At 41.3% G+C, this 17,991-nt stretch overlaps 1 protein-coding gene and 1 non-coding gene across 5 annotated transcripts in view; both read left to right on the forward strand.

Annotated features, from left to right (window-relative positions):
• INO80D (INO80 complex subunit D) overlaps positions 1-17,991 on the forward strand; it is a 53,169-nt gene that overhangs the window by 26,217 nt on the left and 8,961 nt on the right. For 3 of the 4 annotated variants that reach the window (XM_067548830.1, XM_067548832.1, XM_067548831.1), the window contains 6 exons: positions 6,052-6,276; positions 8,121-8,230; positions 12,029-12,162; positions 13,603-13,820; positions 14,392-14,549; positions 17,629-17,991. The exon at positions 17,629-17,991 is cut by the window's right edge. In XM_067548830.1, coding sequence (XP_067404931.1) covers positions 6,052-6,276; positions 8,121-8,230; positions 12,029-12,162; positions 13,603-13,820; positions 14,392-14,549; positions 17,629-17,991 — 1,208 coding nt within the window. The remainder of the gene's footprint in view (positions 1-6,051; positions 6,277-8,120; positions 8,231-12,028; positions 12,163-13,602; positions 13,821-14,391; positions 14,550-17,628) is intronic. The other variant, XM_067548833.1, reaches the window with a different exon arrangement.
• Positions 6,928-7,048, forward strand: LOC137154258 (small nucleolar RNA SNORA57). Its single transcript, XR_010920178.1, has one exon. It is a non-coding gene; the product is annotated as a small nucleolar RNA SNORA57 (small nucleolar RNA).

Below are 17,991 nucleotides of genomic sequence, written 5' to 3' on the forward strand. Positions count from 1 at the left end.
CAACCTCCCCCCACCAAAAAAACCCCAAACCAAAAACCAACAACATGGCGGTGAGTCTCAGAGCCTGGGTTTAACTGACTCTCACTCTCACAGCTAATGCTAAAAAAAAGGGCAAAAAGTACAGTAGTGTAGACATTTATTTGCACTGGACTTCTGAGACTCTCCTCCCTTGCTGGGTTTCAGAGCCTGGTCTCCTGCCTGAGTGGGAGTATCTACACTGCTATTTTTAGCCCCGCAGCATGAGCCTGAGATAGATGACATGGGCTCTGAGACTTGTTGCCCGAGTCTTTATTTTCCTCCTTTTTTTTTTCTTCTGTGTAGATGTACCCATTGAAGCTAGTGATTGACTTTGAGAATAATTCTGCATTCACCTGGTTGGCTTGTTTTCAATACCTCTTCTTGAGGGAAAACTTTCCTCTGTAATGTTAGTCTGACTTTCCAGGTGGGCCATAAACTTACATTATTATTATTATTTTAAATGAACATTGTGATTCTGGTGTATTCACAGGACTGTAAGGGTCTAGGGCTTTAAGAAAGCAAATATTGCAAGACTTGTGATAAAATCCTGAGAGTTAGCAACACTAGAGTTAAAATAAAGAGAAGCTGACTTGCTGGGAAACCTGTTCCAGCAGGGGGAAATTCTTCACTGGAACACTGGTTCCTTGGGGAGGTGAGAGGTGAATATTTCTTATCTTAATCAACTAATGCCAAAGTTGTCCCTGCTTTCAACTCCATTGCCATCATTGAAGCTACATCATGGATTATTTGACTTTGACCCTTGTCTGCTTGCTAAGAAAAACAAGTTTATTTAAAACAAAATCCACATTTGCCAACAAAGTTGTTAAATTTCAATATGTGCATTGATCTAAAACAAGTGGTCAAAATAGACTGGTTTTGCCACTGAAAGCAATGAGAAGTAAGTTTTCTCCATCATAGCTATCAGTTCACAAGAAAGATAGCAGTCTTCAAAAGTAAGCTAGAAGCCATCAGTGCCACAGAAACGTTGAAACTACTGACGTGTACAGTCGGACCCGCTGCCGTAGCACCCGCTGGTGTCAGGATGTGGTGCTGCAGGGGACTTTGCGTCTAGCACCCCTGTTGAGCACTTCCTCGGCACTGCGCTGATTTGTCTCTCTCTCTGGATCTTCTGGTTAGGAGCAGCCTCCTTCTTGGTTAACTAAAATCCAACTGTGAATCCAAATAAATCCAAACTAATAATTCTTCTGCCCTTCTTGGGCTACATTGAAGTTCTCTGCTCTTTGCCTGTACGTCTGGGCCTTGCAACATTTCTCCTATGTTGCTTCCTTCCAGCAAGTTTCCCTCACTGTTTCTTATCCCCAGGGTCTCTGGCAGCTTACCTTAGGGATCTTCCTGCTCCTTATAGGTCCTGACTCAGTCCCCCAGGGCCTGAGTTGTTCTCCAATGGCTCTCCAGGCTGACTTCACCAGGCCCTTCCCAGGGTGAGGGAACACCGCTTGCTCCTCTCTCCTGTGTCTTCTGAGTTCACAGCTCTGTTTCAGTAGTCCTCTCTTTGATCCCACTACAGTGAGGGGGTCAGGAATTATAATTAAGTCTCATCATACTCATCTGGGTGGGGGGAGTAGTTGTCTGGTCACAAGCAAGGCTGAGCCTTCCTTACCGTAAAGGGCCAGCTAGCCTGGGACAACAAGGTACTTCCTTAGAATTTAAAAACAGAGAATAAAAGATGATTAGAGTTCGTCCTCAAACCAGTCCATCTGGCGTGCTGTATGGCAATAATATTCAATAAAACCCATCAAATAAATACAGCCTCTTCACTTTAGAAAAAAGAAATAGCAGAAGGAAGAGTGGAATGGTTCTAAGGAGTCTTTTTTATAATGTTCAAAAGAACTACACTGGAGTGATTTTAGTTATACTTATTTATTTAAACTTTGGTTTTGCTAGCCTGTACCTTAGTCCAGCTCTCCTGTTGAGGGAAGAGCAGGGTTCTTGGTTGCTCTGTAGTAAAGAATAACAGTGCAAAGGGTAGTTCCTTTGTTACTTTCAATAGCAGGATGTCTTTTTTCAATTAAAAGAATACTTCTGCCTCCATTGTAGTGTGATGGCTTTGCAAATAATTGACAAAAGGTCACTACTCTGACTTAGTCAATGGCAAACTCTGTAGAGCAGTGTTTCTCAATTGGTGTTCACTGTTGGGGTTCCGTGAGCAGCTGTTCTCTGCGCCGCCGAAAAAGGGAAGATGTCCCGGATTTTTCGGCGGAGGGTATTGAGTGTAAGTGTAATTTAATTGAGAAACGCTGACCTAATTGTTTGTATATCATTTGCTTATTTCGACATTTTTTTTTGGCCCCATATGTAAAAATACTGTTAAGAGTTTGGGGGGTTCCGCAATTATTTATCGAGTTCAAAAGGGTTCTGTGGCCAAATTTAATTGAGAAACACTGCTGTAAAGAGTCACCTCTGTCCTATCTTATAGCGCTACTGCATTGCAACTGTTTCTTCATGCTACTTGGTGTTCCCTGTTCTCTCTCCAGCCAAATTCTACTCCCAAATAAGAGTCTTCATTAAAACCCTCCCCAGATGCTGCAATAGCAACCAGCAAAGAGCTTCAGTTGGCAGTATATGGCTGCATATGGAAAGAGGGCAGTTAGACCCATGTAGTCTTTTGCAGATATGACAATGGTAATGCTGGGTTTATTAGTTTTTCCAGTTCATTTTATTCTGAGTGCTGCCTCATGAAACAGAGAACCTTCTTAAGGACTCCTCCCAACTCCACATTTCTTATTTCTTACCAGTAAAGAGTCCACAGTTTGAGAACCACCGGGTTCTGTCGTGTGCATCAGTTTCACTTCTAATCTCAAGTCAAGAACATTTCATTGGCTTGAAGAGAAGCTATTTATCACAACACTTTAAAAACAGGGGACATGATATATGGTGGATTACTGAGCATTCCTAGTCCTAAAATCAGAGCGCTCTCTCTAAACTAGTTGGGATGCCTTTCCAGAAATCTCTGACATTTTTTATGTTATCAACTCTCCCAAGCCACTTTTGGTGACTTTAGCGCTGCTGGATTGGTGGTTACCACCTGTTTGTGCTTCCTTTCTATAGGGGAGAGTCTTTTTAGTTTTTTGTAGTAGTCAGTCACAATTTATTCCCTCAGTGTTAAACACATCTGAATTGTAAGTGGCATTGAACATGTCACTCATTTAAGAAAGGCAGCATTTTAGGTTATTCTCTGAAAGACTTCCATGCATTTTCAGAAATACTTTAAAAGTGAAATGCCTGTGTTCACAGTACTCTCACATGTGCTTACTAAAAATAAACCAAATGTAATTTGATTAAATAGCTCAGCATTAAGGGGTTAAAATAAAATGTGTTTTTGGAATTTTGACACACAAAAAAGATGGATGTGACTGCTATTTTAAGGTCTCTGGGGATGTATAAATATGTTTTGGCTAGTCTTACTTGCTCAGAAGTGAAAACCCTAAGTAGTATTGTCTCCCAGAAAATACTAGAGCACTGCAGCAGTACTTTCTGGGCCTCTCCATGTGCCTCTTAACTTGTGACTTTCAGAATCATCTCATAACTCATCAGTCATAAGGGGTCATAAATGTTTTGACCTTTCTATGTTCAACTCAATGGGAAGTGAGTCAAAGGTTTATTATAACCATGGAGACGTTCTCTGAAAGAAGGCTGCTCAAATCAGACAGCAAAACCTTTTCAAAATCACTTTCACTTTTTAACACAGACTGTTTCTCCTTTCTCTAGTGCTAATACTCAGTTGCAAATATATTATTATAAGTGATATAAATATTAGGAGCATTAAGTATATGTGTGTATTACATATTTTTATGTTGACTGCCTCATGCAATGAGGGTACTCACTTCCACCCATCTTCCTCCTCTATGATTGCTTTTTTTTGCCTTTAAAAAAAAAAAAAAGACAGATAGTAAATCATTAAAAGGCCATGCAATTCTGTATACAGATCAAATTGACATTTTGACCCTTGGAATTCTTAGTGTATTCTTTTTGTTACCATTATTTGCATATTTTAAGGGATACTGTTAATTATATTAATTGATAATATTTTCCATTTATTAATTAACAGTGGGCATTTTGGGTTAAGATCTTGTAATGGTTGTTTCTTGAGAATAATATATATTGTGTATAATAGTAAAAGTGTATATAATGTGGTCAAGTTTTCTCATAAAAATATATATTTGGATTTATATTTGTGTTATGATAGTGTCCTCGGTGGAAGTTTTTATGAGCTTTTCTCCTGGAAATTAAGTAAGCTTTTCCAAACAGTTTAGATGTAAAAGTTCTTCTCTGAGAATAGCTGGCACAAGTTTTTCCATAAAAGCAATTAAATTGAATGCCCTTCTCTTAGAGGGACACCTACCACTCTGACATTTCTGGATCTTATTTTATTTAATAAATAATGCATTTGATTGTCAGCATCCACACTGTTGTTAACTACTTTTGCAGTGTGCTTTGTTGTTCAGAGATTTGTATTTCAGTGTACTTGATCTTGCTGATGAAGCTCTGCACTTTGTACCTTAGTTTTTTCTTCCTTTGCTTAGTAAGTTTAGCAAAAATTCCCCAGTTTTATTTTCTCCAGAGAAGGCTGAACAAAGAATGTCTTATTCGAAGTAAATTCACTCCAGAAGGCATACATCTTCTTTTGCTGAGTGTTATCAGGGTGAAGCTGATTGCTTGGTACTGAGAGAGATCCTTGATTTAAACAGGTCCCAGTGATGATTTTTATTACTTCTGCTGAGCATGTTTGGCATGTTTGAGGAATTTGATGGTGTGTGTGCTTTTTCAATTAGGAAAAGAAAATAAAAGGAAAAAAATCTTCCTGAGTAAATGGGGATTGACTGATCAGGTGCTCCTAGTTCATGCTTCTACTCAGATTCTTGCATAGCCTACCTAGAACCCCGTCTCACTGCCCTGTGAATTAACTCTGTAGTAAACTCTCCTTTTTAACGAAATGCTAATGCATAACTGTGTGTTTTGTGGGTGGCTTTTACTGTATCTCATCATTACAGCACATAACAGGGAAGTCATCCATTGTCTTTAATATTAATTTCTTAGTTTTACTACTTATAAAATTACCCAAGGTACTAGAGACAAAGAGGAAATATTCATCTCTGGTATCAGTGGATGCATCTACATGGATTTTGGAGTTATTCTCTTTCACCAGGAGTAAAATACTGGCCCAACTGAAGTCAATGGGAATTTTGCTTCTGCGATCAGTGGGTCCAGGATTTCACTTTAGAGCTATATAAGACCATAAGCTCGAAAGATGGTCTCTTTCACCAACAGAAGTTGGTCCAATAAAAGATTATACCTCACCCACCTTGTCTCTCTAATATTCTGGGACCAGCACAACTACAGTAACCCTGCAAACAACATATATGCCTGTCAATTTGGGTAGTAAATATCAGGAGCCAGATTCTAATCTCATTTGCTGCAATGCAAAGATGAAGTAACTTCATTAAAGTCACCGGAATTTCATTGGTGTAGACCCAGGGCAGGTGAGAGCAGAACTTAGAACCAGCTTTTTGGGGAAATGGGAGAAAAAAGATCACCCAGTAAAATCATACATGAAGAAAAGGTCAACTGATTTGATACTGTTCTCTTAGAATTTAGCCATACTTCTCTGGCATGACCTTTCTTCAGTCAATTTCCACTGCGTGTTTTCTCCTTTCCATACTGCTTTGATTTAAGATGCAGCTTTATTGCTGACACATTACAGTAAATAAAGGCTAACAATATATTTTCTTAACAACAAGCTCCAGACATTTAAACATGTCAGACTCAAAGATAAATTGATGTAATCTCTAATAATGACATACTAAGAAGATTAAATACCTTTGAAGTGTAAAAGGATTCCCATAGTTTGAACTGGTTGAGTTTCTCTGCGGGAAAATATCCCTGACTATTTTTAGCCATTAGCTATGTGTGGAATTAGAAGACAGATACTTGTTTAATAATTCTGAGAGAGTTATAAATTAGTTCTCTTTGAAAAAGACCATCTGTTTTGTATTTTCCCCTCCATCTTCACAGGTCAGATGACGATGATGCAGATAGCAGGAGTTCCAGGGTGACCCAACTTTGCACTTACTTTCAGCAGAAATATAAGCACCTCTGCCGCCTGGAGCGGGCAGAATCTCGTCAGAAGAAATGCCGGCATACACTCCGGAAAGCTTTGCTGCGTGCGGCCAGCAGAGAGCCGGAATGTGCTGGGCAACTGATACAGGAACTCCGAAGAGCTGCATGCACTTGGACCAGGTTAGAGCCCATACACTCCAACATGCTTGCAGTAGTAGTCTAAGCAAGGTAGGGTAAGAATCAGCAGTGAAACGAGCAGGCTAAGGTGAAACATTGAACTTTCAACCTAATATACACATGGATCCCATATATGGAAGGCAAAATAATCATGACATCATAGGGCCTATCATGTAAATTAAAACATGGTTTATTTTTTTTTCGGTTGAGCAATGTAAAAAACGGATCATTTGTTCTGCAACACGTGTGCGTGATTTTAATTGCTTAGGGTAAAATCCTGGTCTCAGTGAAGTTAGTGGCAAAATGCTAATTGACTTCATAGAGTCAGGATTTCACTCATATTTTTGTTACTGATTCTGTCATTGTAACTGATCGCCCGCACTTCTTGGGTTTTTAGTTAATGCTTTACAGAAACATACAGTCTGCTCTGCAGATTCCCTCAGCAATTGTCTGTTTTTGTACTAAGAAAAACTGCTTTTAAAACCTGTCTGTGTTCTCTTTACCTCTTTCTAGAATATCATCATAATATCTCATAACTTTTTATTAGATTTGACTCAATCTAACATTAAATGAGATTCAACAATGAAATAAATAGCCTCCAACAACTCTGAAGGTTACCCTCTATGGGAATTCCTTTTAGGTAATGTCAACATCCCTCTAGTCTTTGACATGCGTGGATTTGCTTGGTACAGAATACTTGTGCAGACCCTGGTGTTATGTCTTCAGTATCAGCAGTTTCCCTCTGCTGGTTCTGTCCTCACTCATCAAGACACGTGGATCCAGGGGACTATGAAGAGAAATACGGGGAGGGGAGGGCAGGCTGAAAGTGGCTTCTACCCTGCTCATAGAGGGCACTGACAGTGGTGGTGTTTGCTCCTCTTGGGATGAAGAAAGACTAAGGGGTCTGCTTTATTATGGTGGGGGATGTACTGAGGATGGAAGAAAAGGCACCCATCTTACAAGGATAGGTCAGAGCTGCAGCTTAATTACGTGGTTTCTAATTGAACTTTTAAAAAATAAATACATAAATGTCTCCAAACTTAAACTACATGATAAATCTTGCCTGAATTCTTAGGCTGATTCAGTGCAACTTGGTCAGATTATTTGGTAACCTAAATTAAGTCTAATCAGTAGCACATAAATTAGTTGTGTAATTAGAAGTGACTGAAAAATTAAATTGGGTAGTCTGTCAAAATAATGGAGATCTATAGTCACTGCTCCAATCTCATAAAGTGTAAGAACTGAATTGATTTTGTGACTCCAAACAGTTCATGTTGGCTTTAGGGGATAATATTATTTGCTAAAATTATTTTGCTCAGTCTTGTGATCTGGCTTAAAACTGCTGATGAAGACCTGAGGGTAATAACTAGAATGTCTACAAAGAACCTTCAGTCAGCATAGGGAGTAACATGCATACAAGATGAAATTCACCCCATGCAAAGGGTTAGTCCTATTTTGAGGGCTTCAGCATTTTGTAGGCCTTCTGCATATGCAGTGAATTTCATTTACAATGAGTGTGTAACTCTGGGTTCTATCAGTATTTGTTATTTATGTTGCATGCCTGGAGGCTCTGTTGTGTCAGATGCTGTAAACAAACAACAGTTGTGAGGAAGTCTTGCTTGCCTCATTCTGTGATGCTGTTACTCCAGTGTCACTTTGCCTGTTGTTGACATCTGTCTATGTCCCGCTCTAGAGAGTAAATAACTACACTGAACTGTAAACCACACAAATCAAATGTGTATCCATAATGTATGGTTCACTTTGCCATGTTTGTGTTACAGTTATGCCAGGATATCTGCTGGCAATGATTTTTTTAAACTCCATGTTGTAATGTGCTTTTGTTTCAGCACAAGCCAAGCCAAGCAGAGAGATGCAGAACCAACAACGTGTAGTGGAACTGTGAAAGGTGAACAGTGCACTAACAAGGCCCTTCCATTCACCACGCATTGTTTTCAACGTATCCTCTTAACTCCCCTCAATGTGCATTGAGGAAGGAAACACCCTTGATGCAGATTTTATTCTTTAGAGTGACAAATAATTTTGGATCAGATACACTTATTTGCTGATGTCTCCTGAATCGTTTTGGCTTTGTGCCTGTCTGCTTACAGGTATTTAGGGTAGTGTAATGTGATCTGTTCACAATAGGCAGAGCGGACCACAGTTCGAGTTACTGGTGTCTGTCATAGTTACATTGTTACGCTCCCACACAGCTCAGCCTGGTACCACCAGCAGCTTTACAGATGATCTCATTCTTTGATGGGAGGGTGTGCTCCACGCTGCTCTTGTGCAGTTGCTAGTAGCTTTCCATAAAATATCTAGATAGTCTTACAAGACTCAGCTGTGTGTGCAGAAAGTAGGAGTACTGTGGAATAAAGTGGTAGCCTAGAGTGAATAAATGGTGAAAGTTCTAATGTCTTGCATTGCTAATTGAGGTAGTGCAGGGGAAAGAATGAGAAGTCCTTAGGACATAATTCTGTACATGACTGCATGAGAGTTTAGGGAAACCTTAAAGAAATGTGATCTGCAGAGGTATAGCATTCTCAAAAGAGGGGGAAAAAAACCTTAGAAGATTCAAAACCAACTTCCATATCTGAACTTGTAGGCTAGACTTGGAGGCTAGACTGGCTGATTATTATCATGAATTTTTTATGATTATTTTAAGTGCTCTCTCTTACCTGACAAGACCCACTTGCATCTTCTCACAGCTTTCTTCTCCTCCCTCCCCTCACAAAACTTCAGCTGTGAATTCACAGCCACCTTAAAAATTGAAGGAGTGCTGCAAAATGAGAGGGTGGGAGATGAACACAAAGGGTAGAAAAGATCTGAATGGATGGGACAGAAGAAAAGTATGCTTTGCAAATGCTGGGTGTAAGAAACTGAGTTATCATAAAAAGCTTTTAAAACCAGTCCCTCTATTCCTCTGAGAGGGGAAAGTCACAGACTATACCTGGCCCGTTTAGGCTCTTTTTAATACAGATTTTTAAGATACATTGTCAGTTGAAATCAAAAGCCATCAGTGGCCACTGATGATCTTATCCAGGATGGGCACTATAGTCCAATGGAAGGCATACTGGACAGATCTGGGTTCTGCTTCCTGATCTCCATGACTCTCATTCAGACCTATCAGACTGCTGTTTAACTTAGAATCATAGAATATTAGAGTTGGAAGGGACCTCAGGAGCTCATCTAGTCCAACCCCCTGCTCAAAGCAGGACTAACCTCAGCTATATCATCCCAGCCAGGGCTTTGTCAAGCCTCAGCTTAAAAACCTCTAAGGATGGAGATTCCACCACCTCCCTAGGTAACCCATTCCACTGCTTCACCACCCTCCTAGTGAAAAACTTTTTCCTAATATCCAACCTAGACCTCCCCCCCCCTGTAACTCGAGACCATTGCTCCTTGTTCTGTCATCTGCCACCACCGAGAACAGCCTAGCCCCATCCTCCCTGGAACTCCCTTTCAGGTAGTTAAAGGCTGCTATCAAATCCCCCCTCATTCTTCTCTTTTGCAGACTAAACAAGCCCAGTTCCCTTAGCCTCTCCTCATAAGTCCTGTACTCCAGCCCCCTAATAATTTTTGTTGCCCTCCGCTGTACTCTCTCCAACTTGTCCACATCCTTTTTGTAGTGGGGGGCCCAAAACTGGACACAATATTCTAAATGCGGCCTCACCAATGCCGAATAGAGGGGAATAATTACTTCCCACGACCTGCTGGCAATGCCCCTCCTAATGCAGCCCAATATGCTATTAGCCTTCTTGACAACCAGGGCACACTGCTGACTCATATCCAGCTTTTTATCCACTGTTACCCCCAGGTCCTTTTCTGCAGAACTGCTGCCTAGCTCATTGGTCCCCAGTCTATAGCTGTGCATGGGATTCTTCCTTCCTAAGTGGAGGACTCTGCACTTTTCTTTGTTGAACCTCATTAGATTTCTTTTGGCCCAGCCCTCCAGTTTGTTTAGGTCCTTCTGTATCCTATCCCTACCTTCCAGGGTATCTACCACTCCCCCCAGCTTAGTGTCATCCGCAAATTTGCTGAGGGTGCAGTCTACCCCATCCTCCAGATCATTAATGAAGATGTTGAACAAAACCGGCCCCAGGACCGACCCCTGGGGAACTGCGCTTGTGACTGGTTGCCAGCGAGACATGGAGCCATTGATCACTACTCGTTGAGCCCTATGCTCTATCCAGTTCTCTATCCATTTTATAGTCCATTCATCCAACCCATACTTCTTTAACTTGCTGATAAGAATACTGTGAGAGACAGTATCAAAAGCTTTGCTAAAGTCAAGGTATATCATATCCACCACCTTCCCTACATCCACAGAGCCAGTCACCTAATCATAGAAAGCAATCAGGTTGGTCAGGCATGACTTTCCCTTGGTGAATCCGTGTTGACTGTTCCTGATCGCCTTCCTCTCTTCCAAGTGCCTTAAAATGGATTTCTTAAGGACCTGCTCCATGATTTTTCCAGGGATTGAAGTGAGGCTGACCGGTCTGTAGTTCCCTGGATCCCCTTTCCTCCCTATTTTGAAGATGGGCACTATATTTGCTTTTTTCCAGTCCTCAGGGACCTCCCCCTGTTGCCACGAGCTTTCAAAGATAATAGCCAATGGCTCTGAAATCACCTCAGCTAATTCCCTCAGCACCCTCGGGTGCATCGCATCCGGCCCCATGGACTTGTGTATGTCCAATCCTTCTAAATAGTCTTGGACCTGTTCCTTCAGCACTGCGGGATGTTCGCCTCCTTCCCATTCTGTGCCACCCAGTACAGTAGTCTGGGAGCTGATCTTGTCTGTGAAGACAGAGGCAAAAAAGGCATTGAGTACCTCAGCTTTCTCCACATCCTCTGTCACTAGGTTGCCTCCCCCATTCTGGAGGGGGCCCACACTTTCCCTAATCTTCCTCTTGTTGGCAACATACCTGTAGAAACCCTTCTTGTTCCCCTTCATGTCCCTTGCTAGCTGCAACTCCAATTGTGCTTTGGCCTTCCTGATTTCATTTCTGCACGTTCAAGCAGTGTTTTTATAATCCTCCCTAGTCATCTGACCAAGCTTCCACTTCTCGTAAGCTTCTTTTTTGCGTTTAAATTCGCCAAAGACTTCTTTGTTAAGCCAAGCTGGACGCCTACCATATTTGCTATTCTTTCTGCACATCGGGATGGTTTGCTCCTGTGCCCTCAATAAGGTCTCTTTAAAATACAGCCAGCTCTCTTGAACTCCTTTTGCCTTCATATTAGCCTCCCAGGGAATCCTGCCCATCAGTTCCCTGAGGGAGTCAAAGTCTGCTTTTCTGAAGTCCATGGTCCGTATCCTGCTGTTCTCCTTTCTTCCTTTTGTCAGGATCCTGAACTCGACCATCTCATGGTCACTGCTGCCTAGATTGCCACTTTAATGTTTTAATAAGGACATTCAGTAGGAAATCATTCTGTTGACTACAGTGCTCCAAACTGACATTGTTGATTAAGCGTCTCCAGGAAAGAGACCTTTTTAAAAAAAAAAAACTCACTAAAATAGTTGCATCAATGAACCCATCCTAACAAATGATAAAATCCTTAGCAATTCTGCATTAATGCAATTTTTTACTTGAAAAGTTGCGTTTGAGCCTTACCTACCATTCAACTTAAATAACAAAGTTAAGATGCTATTTTTAATGAGTATCTTGATGGGCTGGTAAAATTTAAGTCTTTGATTTTTATCATATTGGCAATTCTCCGTCACCGTCTGGTGTGTTGTTCCTGACACAGAAACACATAGATATCCTATTGAACCGTTCTCAGCAGCTCTTCTCAAGTTGCACAGCCAAGTTTGCAGATGGGCAGCAGTGCTCTGTGCCAGTTTTTGACATTACACATCAGACACCTCTGTGTGAAGAACATGCCAAAAAAATGGTAAGTACAAACCATAGCTGTAATCATTTTCACAAATTGGGGTCATCAGGAGCACTATTTATCTGATTTGGGTTTACCAATTTGTGTGCTATTTTACAAAATTAAAAATGTTCCAAATGGTATAGAATAGCTTTATATATTTTTTGCAGGGGAAGGGGATATACTAAAAAATGGAAAATGACCTTACCTTTTCACAAAATCATAGGATAGAAAACCTAGTGAGATAGCTTCAGGCTACAATAGCTAAGATTGCCTATGACCATGGTATCACAGTAGCTGTGACCTTGCAGCATGGTGTATACTGGAGAATTATAACAGATTGGGAGCCAATGGAACTATGTCCTCAATTTTCTGATCTCAACCTATCTTCCCCCAACAGAAACATTTTTAGGATAATTTATGTGCCCACAGCCTCTTTGCTCTTTATTTGATGCATTCAGCACATAACACTGTCATTTCATATTTTCAAGAATATTTGTGGGTCACCTTTAACTCTGAGGTTCCCTTTGTGTTTTATCAGTGTAAAACAGACCCTTAAAGTTTTAATCCAGGTTTTTTTTTCTCTCTCTCCAGGTAATCCTCAGTTTCCCTATCAAAGGCCTGAAGATTGTCCCCCATTTTTTCCTTTGCTTAGCACATCAAAGCCCTGTGTCATAGCCTTCATAATCACAGTCGAAGACTGAATCCAACTCACTTCAGAGCCTATAAAATGGCATTCATTTTATAATTGGCCAGTGGGTTGCTCTTCAGGAGTACAAGGCCCTGCAGCCATGCACCTGTGTACCCTGTCAATTCTCAGTCCCACAGCACTTACTATGTCTCTTCAGTGCTCTCGGCCCTTTACAACAATGGGAACGTGACTAGAACTCTGGTTTACACCTAGCTGCATTAATTCTTACCACCAGGTCACCCCAGTATTGTTCATTCTTTTAATACTTACCTGGGGTGCTCCAGATCTTTGACTTTGGTGCATATGTGCATTAAACTGTGGTTCTACTCTGACACAATCTTTAGAAATGACCCTCTGGGCTTTCTTACTTTCTGTACCTCAGCGATGCCAATGGCATGTGATTTTTCTAACTGCCAGCTTTGCAAACCTGATCTGAGAATTAACCTGGGTTTGTTCTTTCTCACTCCTTATTACCAATAATAAACAGGCCAGATTGTGCCCTTAATTAAACCTGTGCAACACCATTTGCCTCCAGAGAGGTTGCATAGGTGTAATTAAGGGTGTAATGTACATGCTTGTCGTTCACAGTGGTGGTGCAGGAGGAGAAAAGGAAGCAACTTGACTTTCATATCCATGCTTGGGTTTGCAGGTTGGCAGTTAGAAAGATCCTCTTTTTGCTCACGTTACATATCAATGTTTGGGAATGGCAAGAAAAGAAAGTTGCATTTTATCCTAACGTGTTCCCTCTTCCTTCATTCTTTCTCCAAAAGGATAATTTCTTGAGAGGGGACAGCTCCCGTAAAGTTCAGCACCAGCAGCAGAGGAAGCCCAGGAAAAAAACAAAGCCACCTGCACTTACCAAAAAACACAAGAAGAAGAGAAGGAGGGGACCACGTAGGCCCCAGAAACCTATTCCTCCTGCAGTGCCCCAAGGGAACCTTAGCATGCCCACCAGCATCTCACTGCCAGTGGAGATCTCCCGCATACGGTCCGTGCCAATGGAGCCTCATTCTGTTTATTTTAGCTTTTTAATTAAAAAATAAGTATCGGGAAAGATGGCAGAGTCAGTATGCTGTACAGAGTCTGGCTAAATGAAAAGCTGGACACACCTTGGCTCCAGTTTTATGGTCTTAAATAGGCTTGCTAGCCATAGACTAGGAAGGATGATCTTTCCTTTTTCTTTTCCCCACCACCTAATATTTTGATCTTCCGAATATGTTACGTGTTTGAACTGGAGTGAACGTCTTCAGATATCTTGTATCTCTGTCATTGCTGAAAGGAAGAACTGGAAAATGTTAATTTCAGATCTCATCCACTTAACCGAACCTTTGTTAAAATATTTTGCTGCTGATGAGCAACATAGAAAAGTCATTGCTAGAATGAATTTAAGAGTTTTAATAAAACTTGTCTAAAAGGCATTCTTTCCAGTTGTTGATTTAAAAAATGAAAAGGGCGGGCGGGGGGTGGAGAGCAGAAACTGAAACAGACCCTCTGTAAAGTCTGCTGCCGTAGTGAGAAATCAGGATTTAAGACTGTGACTGACAACACTGTCTCTCCAGGAGCCCCTCCACACCAGAGCTGAGTACAGATGAGCTGCCCGATGACATCGCCAATGAAATCACAGACATTCCACATGACTTGGAATTGAATCAGGAGGACTTTTCTGATGTTCTACCACGGCTGCCTGATGACTTGCAAGATTTTGATTTCTTTGAAGGTACGTTTTTATTTTAATGTATGTGAAAGTTCATACAAATTGTGAGGTAAGGAAGAGAACAGTCTAAAATGGGCCTTTGAGGGTTCACTTTTTTTTTTTAAACAGAGAAGAGAATTATTAGACAAAGAGCACACATTAAACCACTTCTTATACATGATCTCTAAGAAGAGCATGTTTTAAAAGACATGCATGGGTGATTATTTGCTTGTTTGTATACTTAGTGCTCTGGAAGTCCTGATTGATTTAACATTTTAATCATTAATTTTGTGCTCTTCTTCATGTCATTGGCAATTGCAATTTAATCAATCAAATTCTCAGGCCTCTTTCGGTGATAAAATGGGAGAATCACACTCAATGTCTATCTTTTTTATCAAAGGGAAACAGAAAACGTTTTTTAAAAACACCTGTGAAACTTGCTTGTGAGCTGCAATACACCTGCATTTCTGTGTGTTTGATTTCTGTGCCCACTGTGGGTGGGAAGAGGCTCGGAACAGAACACCCAGGAGTTTGGGAAAGCTCTTGCTGTACTTTTTGTCACTTTTCTGAACTGACATGATATCAGAGTTTGATATTTTAATCCTGTTAATATAGTTTAGGTTCTTCTTAGATTCCGAGACCAGAAGCGACCATTTGGTTCATACAGTAGGGCCTCTTGTATGACACAGGCCATAGAACTTCCCTGAATTAATTCTTAGAACATGTCCTTTAGAAAACCATCCAAAATTTCAAGTTACTGTTATAACTATAATCACAGTTAACGTCTGCAATTAACTGAAAACAAAATTAGCTCATGAATTTTTTAAAATGTGTTAATCACATACCTCTGGGTAGGAAGGGAGGCATCGGTGGCGGGGGGCGAGGGTGGGGGAGGGCAGGGCAGGGCTTAAACGGCAGCCCGTGGCTCTGCGGGCGGGTCGGGGGGGCCTGAAGTCCTTTGACATTCCCCTCTTCAATCTGGACTGGTGAATTGCTGTGTCACCCCAATCCCTCACTCTTGGAGCCTGTCTGACCCTGCATTGCTGTAAGAACCCCCATTCCTGGGCAGCTCACGCATACCCTGTAGCATGTAAATTGCTCCCAACTCAGTGAGTGCCTCTAGCCAGTCACTCATGGGACTATGCAATGGTATGAGCCCAGCCTGTATCTCCAGTCCCAGATGCACCCCTCGGAACTTCCGTCTTAGTGTTCACTGTTGCCCACTAAACTCTGCAAGCTCATACGTTCATCAGTTTATCAAAGAAATTGATATGCACTAGCCTTGTCACATCAAATGGAGTCTCTAACACACCTTAAACCAAATGCACTGCTTTAGATAATAAATTTGTGTGTTTTAAGTAGAGAAAGATTTTAAGCGATTATAAATCAGAGGAAAACAAGTCAGATTTGATCATGAGAAAACAAAATGCAAATCGCATTCTAAACTAAGGCGTAACACTTTCAGCAACCTTACAAATTCAGATGATTCTCACCACAGGCTGACTGGTCTGCCTCCAGGTAGGCCCTCATCTGTGATCAGCGCTTCAGTTGCTTGGTGGTGTTTGTAGATGGAGGTGAAAGAGAGAGAGAGATTGCAAAATGTCTCTCCTTTTTAAAAGGTTCTTTCTCTCCTCTGGGGCTTCACCTCTCTCTGCCTTTCAGGATCAGGTGACGAATGATGTCCTTGTATGGCTTCATCCATGTCCTGTGTCACTGAGCATCCCCTTATGGTGCTTATCAGTGAACGTCCCCTTTGTCAATGCTCAGGCTAGTCCTTTGTTCCTGGAAGAGCTGGGTTTGTTTTATGCACACTTTAGTGAGGTGCTAATTGCTCCTCAGCTCCGTAGAGTTTTGCCTAGATCTGTCTCAAGCCACGAGACACACATTTGGGAATATTACATAGCGAAGCCTCATAACCATATACACGATATTGCAACAAACATATTATTAAACAATAATGTTCAGTACGTCATGAGCATTTCAGAAACATCTTACATGACATACTTTGCATTAAACAATACACAATTACACTATAAGGGTGCAGTGTGTCACAAGCCCTGAGTTGGGCAGGGGCTGAAGCCCAGAGCGGGACTGAAGCCCGCAGCCCTGCACCTTGTGGGGGTCTGAAGCCCCCAGCCTTGCACCCTTAGAGGTGCTGAAGCCCAGGGCCTCGCACCCTGAGCCTCACGTCAAGTGGGGTTGAAGCCCCAAGCTCTCCAGGGCTGAAGGTAGGGAATCAGTGTTTTTTCTAGTGGGGGTCACAATTTTTTTAAAAGTACAAATGGCGTTTCCAGCACAAAGAACTAACAGGAGCCTGGTGAGCTCAGCCTCCCTGCACCAGAATCTCCTCCCCTGCCACATGCTGAGTCCCTGAGGCAAAATCCAGCCTCCCTTGCAAACAAGGGCTCACACAACTGAAGGGAGTTATGTAAAAATAATAATAATAATTCTACATTTGTAAGTTCAACCTTCATGGCAAAGAGATTGCACTGCAGTACATGTATGAAGTGAACTGAAATACTGTTTCTTTTGTTTGTCTTTTTTACAGTGCAAATGTTTGTAATAAAAAATAATACGAAGGGAGCACTGTATGTACACTTTGTATTGTTGGAATAGAAATCAATAGATTTGAAAATATAGAAAACGTCCAAAAATATTTAAATAAATAAATGGTTTTCTATTATTATTTAATAGCGCGATTAAAGCTGCAATTAATTGCAATTATTTTTGTTAATCACTTAACAGCCCAAATTATAGCAAAATAAGCAAAATGGACTTTGCAGACTGATCTTAGTACTGTATAGCATTACAGTTTGAAAAGATATTTAAGCTTTTATAGGCTAATGTAAATCAAGCAAATATTTGAGGCTTTTCATTTTGCATTTACACTGAAAAAATGCAGTTAAGATAGGAAGAATGAATTTCTTGGGGGTTTTTTTTTTTTTTTTTTTCCCCCCAGTCATATCATGAGCCATTCTGGAAATTTGTCATAATTTTCAGCTAGAAATCCTAGTGAACTTTTTGGATAGCAGTATTCCTGGGACCACGATATCAAGCGTCTCTGTGAAAAGCAAACTAACTTCTGTTGTTCCCATTTCTGTAGGTAAAAATGGAGACCTTCTTCCTACTACAGAAGAGGCAGAGGAATTGGAACGGGCCCTGCAGGCCGTAACTTCTCTTGAGTGCCTGAGTACCATTGGAGTACTTACACAGACAGACGGTGTGCCAGTCCAGGAGCTATCAGATAGAGGGATCGGGGTGTTCACCACAGGTACTGGAGCTCCAGGAATGCAGTCCTTGAGCAGAGACGTTAACACAGATCTGGGGGATCTGTTGCATGGGCGTATAGTACACGATAATTTCCCCAGTCTGGAGCTGGATGAGAACTTGCTCCGTTCTGCTACTTTGTCTAACCCACCTACGCCCCTGGCAGGGCAGATCCAGGGGCAATTCTCTGCCCCAGCCA

The sequence above is a fragment of the Emydura macquarii genome, unplaced genomic scaffold (genome assembly GCF_026122565.2).
Source record: "Emydura macquarii macquarii isolate MOO-44397 ecotype Brisbane River unplaced genomic scaffold, CSIRO-AGI_Emac_v2 contig_1253, whole genome shotgun sequence".
NCBI lineage: Eukaryota > Metazoa > Chordata > Testudines > Chelidae > Emydura > Emydura macquarii.